The sequence below is a fragment of the Marmota flaviventris genome, chromosome 20 (assembly GCF_047511675.1).
Source record: "Marmota flaviventris isolate mMarFla1 chromosome 20, mMarFla1.hap1, whole genome shotgun sequence".
Classification (NCBI taxonomy): Eukaryota; Metazoa; Chordata; class Mammalia; order Rodentia; family Sciuridae; genus Marmota; species Marmota flaviventris.
The window spans coordinates 19,917,508-19,929,688 of NC_092517.1; the positions used below are offsets into that span (position 1 = coordinate 19,917,508).

General features: G+C 64.1%; 1 protein-coding gene across 1 annotated transcript in view; it reads right to left on the bottom strand.

Moving 5' to 3' along the window:
* Window positions 1-3,111: 3,111 nt before the first annotated feature.
* Eefsec (eukaryotic elongation factor, selenocysteine-tRNA specific) overlaps window positions 3,112-12,181 on the bottom strand; it is a 118,375-nt gene continuing 109,305 nt past the window's right edge. The window contains exon 7 of the mRNA XM_027954452.2: window positions 3,112-3,916. Coding sequence (XP_027810253.2) covers window positions 3,726-3,916 — 191 coding nt within the window. The 3' untranslated portion in view covers window positions 3,112-3,725. The remainder of the gene's footprint in view (window positions 3,917-12,181) is intronic.

The following is a 12,181-nucleotide window of genomic DNA, read 5'->3' on the forward strand; positions in this document are numbered from 1 at the left end:
GCCACGGGAGACCTAGGTTCCGACTGGGTACCGTCCCCCAGGGGCCTCCATCCCTGTGGAAGGCCACACCCCTTTGGGCCTCCTTCTGGGTCTGTCCTGGCCCTCAGCTCTATGTGGGACCCCCACGGTCCCCCCAAACTTTCTGTTCCTCCTCGGGGGCCACAGACGGGCCACCCCTTCCCTGGGCTGCCCCCAATCACTTCCTAGCCTGGCACAGGGCCACACGCCTGTCACCCAGCGGCTCGGGAGGCTGAGGCAGGAGGATCTCGAGTTGGAGGCCAGCCTCAGCCAAAGCGAGGCCCTGAGCAACTCCGTGAGACCCCGTCTCTGAATAAAATGCAAAATAGGGCTGGGGACGGGGCTCTGTGTCCGAGGTCCCCTGAGTTCAATCCCTGGTGCCCCCTCCACCCCCCCAAAAAAAATCACATCCTGTGGCATCTTAGTGGCCTCTACCCTTTACAGGGCTCACGGGACCCCCCTCCCCTGGGACCCCCTCCCTGCCAGCCACTCAGCCCTGTGACTGGCCAGAGGACCAACAGCCCCTGCAGCCACTGTCCCAGAGGCTGGGAGGGACAGGAAGCCTCCTCCCTGGGTGGGGACACTGGCTGCCTGAGTGTCCCCACCCCGGCTACCTGGCTGGAGCCTGCTTCTCGGCCAGGATGCTGCGAACTCCTACTCAACCTTCAAAACCTTACCCAGATGGCCCCTTGGCGGGGGTCTCCGTCACCCTGGGTTAGGGCCACAGAGGCCACACAGGACTGATGTAGGGGCTGGGAGACTGTGGCCAGGGCCACCGCCGTAAGGGAACCTGGACATGCTACATGTCACTCGGCAGGGGAGGCCGGGGAGGCCAGAGACCCGGATCAACCTGAGGGTCTTATTATTATTTTCGGTCCCAGGGATGGAACCCAGGGACACTTGACCCCTGAGCCCCGTCCCCAACCCTTTTTCTATTTTATTTAGAGACAGGGCCTTGCTGAGTGGCTGAGGCTGGCCTCCACCTTGCGATCCTCCTGCCTCAGCCTCCTGAGCCTGTGTCCCAGTGCCCGGCCACCCCGAGGGTCTTGGACCACCCGGCGGAGGTCCCTGCCTGTTTCCTTGGCATGGCGAGTCCCTCTTCTCCGGTCCTGGAGAACATGCCACCAACTCGAGTGTCCTGGAGGCCCCTGGGTCCCCACCTCCTCCTCCACCCCATTCCCACGCAGACACACGCCAGACCCGTGCCCTCCCTGGACACACGCGGGGTCCACGCAAGGACACAGACGCCTGGTCCACAAATGGCAGAGGCCCCGCGGGGCAGGACCTGGGAAACCAGAAGCCACCCGCGTGCTGCCCGGGCCCCAGGGCTTCCCGTCCTGCGACCTTATCTGTCACAACTCTATTAGGCCAGAAGCCTGCTCCATGCATCTGGTTCCAGGGACAGATAAGCCTTATCTCCTCCCTGGTGCATTAGCCCGGGGTGGGGTCCTGCCAATCAGGGCCACCTATGACCTCACCAAGTGGGCAGGCGGGGGACAGGGGCCTCCACCGGGCAGGGTCCCCGAGGGCGTCTCCCTCCGCGGCATCCTGGGAGCAGGGTCCCTGGGACCCCAAAAAGCACCCGCGTTCCAATCTCAGCTTTCTGCAGGACGCTGGGCACCGGTGCCCAGCCCTGGGGACAGGGGACAGGCCTGTCCTGCTCACCTGCCCGGCTGGGCTACGTCTTCGGGATGCCAGGCCCCATCGAGGGGCCACCCCCGCGGGTCACCGCACATGCCAGGGTCCCACACGGGGCTCCTGCTCCCTGTGACGGCTGTGGCTGGCCTCTCCTCTGCCGTGGGCCTCCATCTGTCCCCTGAGTCCACTCTGAGGTTTATTTTTTTTGGTCCCAGGGATTGAACCCGGGGACACTTGACCCCTGAGCCCCGTCCCCAGCCCTTTTTATCTTTTATTTAGAGACAGGGTCTCGCTGATTGGCTCAGGGCCTTGCTAAGTGGCCGAGGCTGGCCTCCACCTTGCGATCCTCCTGCCTCAGCCTCCTGAGCCCCTGGGATGACAGGCGTGGGCCACTGTGACCAGCTTTCCTGGGATTTGGGGGCCCGCCGTGGGGTCTGTGGTGGGGATGTGGAAAGGGGGCCAGGTTGGGGGGCTGCGTCTCCCCCCGATAGGTAGGTCCTGGGCCCCCCTGGCTCCCCGTGGGACCCGTCTGCTGGCCAGCTCCCGGGCTGTGAGGAAGTGGGTGGCCACACGTGGCCAGGTAAGTCCCCTGTCCCAGGACCACACAGGAAGTGGGCGTTTCTTGTCTCTTTGTCTTTAATAACTGGATGCCAAGGCACAGGCTGGGGACATGTCCCCGGTCACACATCCTACACAGGACAAGACCCACGGCTGAACCCAGGCTGCTGTCCCCCTCTGTGAAGGGCTGGGAAGCAGAGGTCAGGCGCATGCCCCTTGGTCAGGGGGTGCACTCTGACTTGGGGGGGATGGAGGGACTTTGGGCTCACCCGATGCTGCTGCTGGATGCTGTCACCAAAGAAGGGAGGTCCCGGTGTCGGGCTCCTCCCTCCCCCGCAGTTCCCGTGGCGCTCGGGTGGGGCCAGCCTGGGACCCCGCCTGTGCCCTGGTGTGTGTGGTGGGGGGCTCTGGTCTCCTGGATCAACCCTGACCTGAAGCCCTCACCTGAGCCTCATCTGCCTGTCTCCAGAGCAGAGCGGCCTCTGTGACATGGTGGAGCCGCCCGCGGGGCTGTGGTTGGCTGAGGGACGGAGGAGCCACTGTGACCCCCAGAGGTACCCCCATAGGGGACAGCAGTGGGGCTCCTAGGAATTGGGGCAGCTCCCCAGTGCTGACCACCTGACCCACGGGGGAGCCGCGCTGTGGGAGGGGGGTGGCCACACAGGCCCCACAGCTGTGAGGTGGCACCGGGCGGGTCCCCAGCCCCCCGTCCGGCTGGGGGGCGCAGGTGCTGGGCCGTGTCGCAGGGTCCTGTGGTGGGGGGTGCTGGCCCTGGGGCTGGTATCTAATCAGGGCCTCCTGGCTCCCCGGCCACAGGACGCCGTGTCCCTCCCCTTCCCTCTGCCTTCAGCCCCGGGGCTCGGCGGCCCCGAGTCATCTGGTCACAACCTGCCCTGCTCCTAGTTAATGTCATTTTGTGCAAATTGAATCATAACGCGAAATCGCCAGGACGAGAGGAGGCGGCCGCGTCCATCTGCGGCCACCAACAGGGACAGGCGGACGCCTGCTCCTCCTGGATGTCTCGGGAGGCTGTGTCCCCCCCCCCCTCTCCCAGTTGGTCCCACAGGCCACCCTTGGCTGAGTCCCCGGCCTTTTAAATGTTTTATTTAGAGTCAGGGCCTCGCTGAGTGGCTGAGGCTGGCCTCCACCTGGCCATCCTCCTGCCTCAGCCTCCCCAGCCACGGGGCCGGCCTCCTGGAGATTCTTGAAAGTCCCCTTGGAACAGAGCTGGGGAGGGGTGGGGACACTCCTTGAGATCACACAGACTGAGACAGACAGGTGGACAGACAGACAGACCAGCAGGCGGGCTGGGGCCACCAGGCAGGTGCCAGCTCTGGCCACCGCCCTTTCCTAGGCGGGGGTGGCCGCTGTCCCCGGGGAGAGGGCGCAGGGGGCCAGTCCCAGCCCTGGTCCTGTCCCTGGGGGCACCCGGGAGGCGGAGGCACGTCGGCTTGGGTCTGGCACACGGTGGCCTGGCCTGGCCGGGGGGGCCCTGCGGGTCACCTGGTCCCTCAGGGGGCCTGGACCATGCGTTTCTGGGTGTCGAAGACGTAGCGCTTGAAAGACAGGCTGAGGGTCACGTGCTGCGGGGGCTCGGGCCGCTCGGCGCCCTCCTCCTGGCGGGTGGCCTCCCCGGGTCCCCCGCGTCCCCTCTTCTTGAGGGCAGGCGTCAGGATCCTCTTGGCCTCGGGGCTCAGGCCACCTGCAAGAACAGAAGAGGCCGGTCATCGCCACCCCCAGAAGCCCCCTTCCCTGGCCGCTGCACCCCGTGTCCCCCGGGCAGGGCCAGGCTCTCGGGGCCACCAGAGGCCACCAGAGGCCACCACAGGCCCCGGGAGGGACGGAGGGGAAGAGGTGGAGGACGCGGCAGAGGCCACAGCACGGTCCCCTGGACACCTGGGGTCCCCTCGGGGGCTGGGCACTGTCCTGTGCGCGTGGGTGGCCTCTGCAGCCCCCTGTGACCCAGGCTGGTGACACATTCCCCCGGCCCTCAGGAGCTGGCCCCGGAGGTGGCCGGACCCTGGACTGGCCTGGGTCCAGCGTCCCCCCTCACGGAGGCCTGGCATCCACCAAGCAGCCGCCACCCGCAGGTGACAAGAGTGGCCGTGTCCCTGACGGCGGACGCGCTGAGTGGCCTTGGTCCCCAGGAGCCCCTCGGCCTGGCCCACCTGGAGCCGGGCCCTGTGTGCACCCAGGTCCCCTCCTGGTCCCTCAGGTCCCCGAGGGACAGCAGCAGGGCCCCCTGGGGGGACCCACCGTGGGCCCCGGCTCTGACCTGGCTGGTGGCCGCTGTGACCCGACGGGGACCTCACCCCCCCTGCCGTCACTTAGCTAAGGAACAGGCGGCTCCCCAGGACACAGCGCATCCCTGGGGTCATTGTCACACAGCCCAGTATCCCGGGGTCTGCTCCCAGGCCACCGCGTCACGGGGACCAGGAAAGCGCGTCCTGCCATCTCAGAGCAGTGACCGATGGCCCGGTGTCCGGTGCCAGGTGGAGGGACAGGAATGCGTCCAGGTGACAGGAGCCCCACAGGGACGCGCCTGTCCCCCTGCAGACCTCCTGGCTCCGGGGGCCGCGTCCTCGGGCCTGGTGCCACCCCCCGCTCAGCGCAGCAGGGACAGGCTCTGACTCGGGGACTTGGGGACCTGCCCTAGCGCCGTCCCAAGAGTCCAGCGGCCCACAGTAGGCCACCTTCCCCTGGGGACAAGTGCAGTGTCCCGTCCTGGCATCAGACACCCAGAGTCCCCCACGGCAGCCTCGAGTCCCCAGCCTTCCCAGGTGACGGGGTGACAGCAGTGACCGTCCACCTGCCCCGGGAAACGGGACCCTGTGTGAGGAGCAGGTCACCCTGGCCCCGAAGGTGCCCGTCACCTGGCGCCCCTGCCCACTCCTGTCCCTCTCAGGCCCAGGATGCAGGGGTGGGGACGGGCTGCGTGACCCGGGGTGACACTGCTTCCTGTGACTCCCCTTGGGGACACTCTCCCAGGGCCGGTTGGCCTTTTCTCACCGGTGACCAGCTGGACACAAAGGCCCGCGGGGTCCTGGCTGGGGCAGGACAACGAGGGGACGCCACTGGTTCCCAAGCCCTGGCCTCGGGTGCCACCCGCCACGGCCACCAAAGGCCAGCAGATTGTCTGGCGTCCCCACTTTCACGTTGGGGACAGCCGGGGGGCGGCTGGCACCTCCCGGTGGGAACCGGACCCTTGCGAGCAGCTCGGGGTCACCGGCCCCCTGGGTGGCCCCACAGGGACAGGGCTGCCGGGCACTTCCTGTGCCGTCTCAGCCGTGGTGACAGGGACAGAGAGCTGGGCAGGCTCAGTGGCCGACGGGGGTCATGTGCCTGCAGGGCTGGTGGCTGGGCCCAGGCTGCACAGCTACAGGGGACCCGAGTGTGGCCGAGCCGGGCAGGAGGAGCCTGGGGACCGTCGGCCAGGCACGGTGGCCCTGCACAGGGCCTGGCACACGTGTCCCGACCTAGGGGCTGCCGTGGACATCCTGGTCTCGCAGGTGACCAGCTGAGGAGCATCCTGGGCAGGGACTGGCCCACGGCCCTGCAGCAGTGTGCGAGGCTGGGCGTCGGGGACAGGCACAGGGCGGAGGCTCGGGGACACCAGCCTGGCTCCTGACCCAGCTGGGCTGCCACACTATTTTTTGGTCCCAGGAACTGAACCTGGGGACACTCGACCCCTGAGCCCCGTCCCCAGCCCTTTTTCTATCTTATTTAGAGACAGGGTCTCGCTGAGCGGCTCAGGGCCTGGCTAAGTGGTCGAGGCTGGCCTCCACCTGGCGATCCTCCTGCCTCAGCCTCCCGAGCCCCTGGGATGACAGATGAGCGTCACTGTGCTTGGCTTCCCGCTGGGGGACAGAGAGGCGAGGAGGGTGGTGCTTAGCAGGTCCCCTGGAGCCAGCCAGGTCCTTCGGGTGCTTCTGAACCCCTCTGGGAGGAGCCACAGCAGCTCTGGACCGTCCCAGCCCCTGGGTCAGGCTGAGGTCTCCTGAAGCCGCCTTCGGGAGCCACCGTCTTTGACGTCCTCGTCCCTGCCTCTCTGGCTGGGTGTGGGCGGCCCCCCAAGATTTCTCCCCTTCCTTCCCTGCGAGGGACCCCGCGTGCAAACAAAGATGCAATTTGCTTTGACAAGATAAGGTGATTAGGCCTTATCAGACCTGGGCGCCGCTGTCCCCAAGACAAAGGGAACAGGGAGCCGGCGGCGGGCGGCCCACGCACCCCTTTGATTGGGAGGAAGCGGAGGCTGGGGCGCCCGCACCCCCATTTTGATGTCTTAATGTTGTTTAAATCCCCCTTTAATTTCTATTAAGCCTCTTAGCACAATGGGGGAGTCTTCGAAAACACAAAAGGCCCTTTGCTGAATCCTTCCCGCCCATGGAAACCAAAATGGGGACGCGGGGCTTTGGAGATTGGGGGGCGCGTGGGGAGGAAAACGGGGGTGCGGAGAGGAGAGGATTGTTATTTTTTTAAGGCAAAAAGAAAAGCGTTCTGGGCCGGGCAGGAAGGGGCCGGTCTGCAGAATCCAACTTGGGCTCCATTTGCAGAGGCCAGGGCGGCCTCCAAGGAGGACATCTGCGCCCTGAAATTTTTGGGGGGGTACCAGGGATTGAGCTAGGGGGCCCTTGACCCCTGAGCCCCGTCCCCAGCCCTATTTTGCATTTTATTTAGAGACAGGGTCTCCCTGAGTTGCTCAGGGCCTCGATTTGGCTGAGGCTGGATTTGAACTCACGATCCTCCTGCCTCGGCCTCCCCAGTTGCTGGGATGACAGGCGTGGGTCACCGTGCCTGGCTAGGTGGCCCTCAATTTTGAGTCCTTCTGTGACTAGCCTCTGGGAGGGGCAGCTGGTGGCCGCTGGCCAGGGCTCTGATCAACTGGACACAATCAAAGGTCAGTTTCACACTGTCACCTGCCTGGAACGGGGTCACACCCACCTGAGGCTCCCAGCGTACTCAGGTCCCCGGGACGTCACCCTGTGCCTGGCGGGAGCCGAACCAGCCAGCAGGCATAGGCGCACGGACAGACGGACAGACGGACGGATGGACCCCACCCCTCAGCCCCCGGGGGAGCACTGGCTGGGTCTCCAGAGTCACACGAGGAACCTGGTGGCAGTCACAGGGGACGCTCACCACGTCCTGACCGAGCACCGGGAGCCACTCCGAGTGCCGGTGGCCAGCAGCACTTTGGTCCCACAACCACCCGTGGCGGGGGCAGAGAGCGCCATCCATACACCAGGAACCAGGCACAGAGACGCTCAGGAACTTGCCCAAGGACACACAGCGAGGACAAGTGGGTCGGAGCTCCAAGGTCCCCGAGGCACCACTGCCCTGCGCCTACGGGAGTTGACTGATCCTGGCTCCTGGCGGCTGTGAGGCAGTCCCCGGGGACGTGCGAGCACACGAGCTCACGTTCTTGCACAGACAGGGGACCTGTGGGTACAGAGGCAGAGAGACAGTGGATGATGTGTCCCCAGGACCCCAGGAAGGAGCAGCAGGTCACTCTGTGCCTCTATCTATGTCAGGAAGGCAGGGGACCCCGCCATCGGGCAGTGGGGAAAACGGAGGACCAGAGACTCGGACAGACTGCTCAGTGGCTGAGGCTGGCCTCCAAATCACAGTCCTCCTACCTCAGCCTCCCGAGCCACTGGGAGGACAGGCGTGTGCCCTGGTCCCCAGCTGGGTATGGGCATTTAGAAGACCTGTGCGTACACGGCAGCGCCTCGCCTGCTCAGGCCTGTCCCCACACACCTGCCACGTCACTGTCACACAGACGGTGGTGGAGGGGACCCCCGCTCTGGCTGCTCCTCGGAGGGAGGGGACGGTGGCTGTCCTCGCCCAATGGCCTTGAAGGCCACCTTCCTACCTGCACGACGGTGAGCTCAGGTCGGCCGCTGACGTGCCAGGGCTCCTGCAGACAGACGGACAGACACACGCCTCTGGAATGAAGGACCCTCCTGGGGCCAGGGGCCGTCTGGCCAGTCTTAGGTAATTGCCAGAGGAATGTGACCAGGCCCGGGGACTGTCCTACAGGTGGCCCTGTGCAGGCAGGTGGGGGTGCCGGGGGTGCCGGCAGAGAGGGCCTCTACGTCCACAGCTGGAGAAGGGTCACCTGGCCCAGTGACACGGCCAGGTGACCTGGCTCTGGGCTCTGGTTTCTCGCTCAGTCCCTGTGAGGGGCTACGGGGGTCACAAGAGCAGCCATTCTGGTGACGGAGTGGCAGGTGTGCAGGGGACGGGCCTGGCCAGGTATGCACAGGTGTTTTAAATGCCCACACCCAGCTGGGCACTACGGCGCACACCTGTCCTCCTAGCAGCTGGGGAGGCTGAGGCAGGAGGATCGCAAGGTGGAGGCCAGCCTCAGCCACTTACGAGGCCCTGAGCCACCACCCGCGGCCCTGTCCTGTTTATAAAGTGGGGACCACACGCCTGCTGCTGCCCAGGGCCCTGGGCACAGGGTCAGGTACCAGCCACGCGCTTCTGGGTGTCCAGGGGCTGCTCCGGCCCCAGCCCCAAGGCCAAGGCCACACAGAACGTCCCGTGGGGGACAAGCCACGGACCTCAGCGCTGTCCCCTGCTCCTGGGGCCTGCGGGTCCCCTGCCCTGTCCCCTGCCCTGGAAACCAAAGCTGGGACCAGAGGCAGCCCCGGGGAGCGGGCAGGGGAGGGCCGCTCTTGTGTCCTCTCGAGGGAGCTGAATCTTAATGTCCCCGACGCTCCCTCCCCAGGCGCGTCCCCTCTTTAAGCAGCAGTTAATCTTCAATTAAAATACCTAGAGCCGAGGCGCAGAGCGGTTGAAAAGGCAGGGCTTAGTGACAATAAAAGTCTCCTTCATCCTGCGTTTCTTAAAAAGAGAAAAAAGAAGATTCCACATATGAAAAATGTCACTTTTATGAGTTGGGAAGAAAAAAGAACCATCCAGAATAATGGGGGTGAACAAAAGCTCGGAGCTGTCATTTCCCAGGGCCCATGTGTGGCCTCCTGATTACTGCGTCGGGCCTCTTCCCGCGCCCAGGGAGAAGCGGTGACCGGAGCAGGCCGACGGGGAACGCAGGGGTGACACATGGCTGGTCCCCATGCGCCTTCCTAAAAGCTGCACATTTTTTCTGTTTGGTGCTGGGGACTGAATTCAGGGGCCCTCGACCCCTGAGCCCCGTCCCCAGCCCTGTTTGGGGTTTTATTTAGAGTCAGGGTCTCCCTGAGTGGCTCAGAGCCTCAATGTTGCTGAGGCTGGCCTCCACCTTGCCATCCTCCTGCCTCAGCCTCCCCAGCCATGGCGCCCGGCTGAAGCTGCAGAGGTCCTGTCTGCCTGGTGGCTGTCCATCCTGACCCCAGCCCATGTGGCCCAGCGGGTGTCCAGCTCCCAGCACAAGGCCGGGGAGAGGAGGTGACTACCGTGACCACGTCCTGGCCTCTGTCCCCACACCTGGCTGGGCGCGGCTGCCTGCTGTGTCACGGGGGACATGTGGCCCTGAAGGACCTACGGAGGGTGGGCACTGGGTTCTGTAGCTCACCCGGGTGCTGCGGAGGCCGCTGCAGGCCCTTGGTGGGGGGCCGAGGCGCCAGGGTGGGAAGGGGTGGGTCTGGCCTGGCACCGGGCAGAGTGGCCGGGCGTGGGGCCCAAGGACGCCCCACTGGACACGCCACGCGTCCAGGGCAGCCAGCGAGGGCCTCCCTCTTTCGGACACCCAGCGAGGGGCACCTGGGTGGCTCAGTCCCCCTGGACTCCAGGCCCCGCATGGCTCCCAGGCCCTCAGAGTCCAGCCGAAAAGGAGCAGCAGGTCCTGGAGGACCCCAGTACCTGAGGGTGGCTGAGGGCTATTTGCAGGCCAAAGGCTCACTGCGATGGTCCAGTACACTCACAGTCTATTGATCTATGATCATCTGATAACACGTTAAATATATTAGATCATCCTGATAAATCATGTTTTATTATTTAGAAGAATCAAGTCTGATATTGATGAAATAGAGTAGATCATCTAATAAACTGAACAATTAGATGTTAAATATGTTTGATTACAAATGAGAGAATAATATGATTATTAATAGTGGAACATGATCGATAATGTGATCATATCACCACACCCATTTAATGAGATATTATATATTAATGATATATTGATAATTATCAATTTCTATTAATATAATTAATAAAGACTATTAATTATTATTAATAATATCATCAATCATTACTAATGTATTAAAGGTAGCTCTGATTTAAATACATTTGATTATATAATTAATATGATCACAGTGTGATTGATCAAGTGGAGCATTACTATATTATTAAATGCGTTTAAATAATAGTTAAGATAAATGGGATCATTTGCATTAACCGTCCCTGTTTAGCTACGTCTGTCCTGTCTGCCCACCCGGGTGCCGCGGGGACGGACCCAGTGACCCCCAGGCGTGGGACAGGGCCACAGGGACACGGCCCCGCCCATCAGGGCTGATCAATGATATTGATCAGTTAAACACGTTGATCATGTGAATGAACCTGGTCCACTCAGAACATCACTTGATTATAGATGAGCTCTTCAAGTGCCCACGGGGGTTGTTCACATGTCACCTGAATGATGGGGACCGTCCCTGGGGACAGTGCGCGGGGCCTGTGGCCGGGGCCACCCCTGTCTCCCGTCCCCGGTGCCCAAGGCCACTCTCACGACAACCCGAGGCCCTGGCCTGGGGGCTCAGGTCACAGGGGTGGCTCTCTGAGGGGCTGAGGGTCCTCCCAGGGGTCACCACAGGGACCAGAGACGCCCTGGGGGCAGCGTCAGGTGGCCCAGGTCAGGAGGGCTGCGGGCGCCCTGTGTGGGTGGCCCCTGCTGGTCCCCCGTGAGGTGTGGCTTGTCCCTGGGCGGGCCACCCCCAGGGAGGGGGACACTCCAGGTCACGAGGGCCAGCCCACGGCACCCAGGGCGGGTGGTCACCTTTCCCAGCCCCAGGGAGGGGCGGCCCCATCGGCCACCGCAGCCCAGAGGGACGAGCCCTGGGGTCAGGCCCACGCCACCGCCGCGTGGTGGCTCCCCAGCAGGGCGCGGCGTGAAATCAGCGTGTCCAATGCAAACCAGACCCTCCGTCCCCTCCAGAGCCACCCCGTCCCCACCCGGCCCCCACCACAGCCCCCCCATTCCTGTCACTGGGCCATGTTTATAGACTGGGGCTCGGTGGCCAGGCCACCCACCCCACCCAGCAACACGAGGTTGGGACAGTTGGGGACTGTTCCCAGGACCCAGGGCCAGTCCCTCCCAGGGACACGGAGAGAGACCCGGGCTCTGGGCCTGGGTCCCCTGCTGAGGGCGGGGCAGGCTGCTACGTGCTGACAACACCCGCTACTTGGGAGGCTGAGGCAGGAGGATCGCCAGGTAGAGGCCAGCCTCAGCCACTGAGCGAGACCCTGTCTCAGAATATAAAATGAAAAGGGCTGGGGACGGGGCTCCGTGGGGCAGTGGCCCTGGCTTCCATCCCCAGCCCAACGACAACAATTAAAAGTTGCCAGGTGGCCCTGAGGACCCCCAGGAGACCAGCGGCTGGGACCGTCCGCCTTTACTCAGGACAGCAAGATGGCTGCCCGTGCACCCCCGTCTCTGAACCAGGTTTCCGGGAAGGACTCAGGGGCAGAGCTGGCAGAGTGGCCTCTCCCTGGGTGGTGTGGGACACTGGGGGGGGGGGACACACGGTCTCAACAGAGTGTCCCAGGCTAGGGGACAGTCACAGGGCAGGGAGGCCTGGCCAGGCCGGCCCGTTCCTGGAGGGCAGCCAGCCTGTGGTGTGTGACTGGGTGGGGACGTGGCAGCCTGGGCCAACACCGGGAGACGCATGCGTGACATCACAGGCACAGAGTGGCCCTGGGAAGTCCCGCTCACTGTGGCCAGAGCTGCCCCAGAGCAGGGCGTGGGGTTTGGTTATTTTAAACTGGGGATTAAACCTGGGGTGCTGACCCCTGAGCCCCGTCCCCAGCCCTT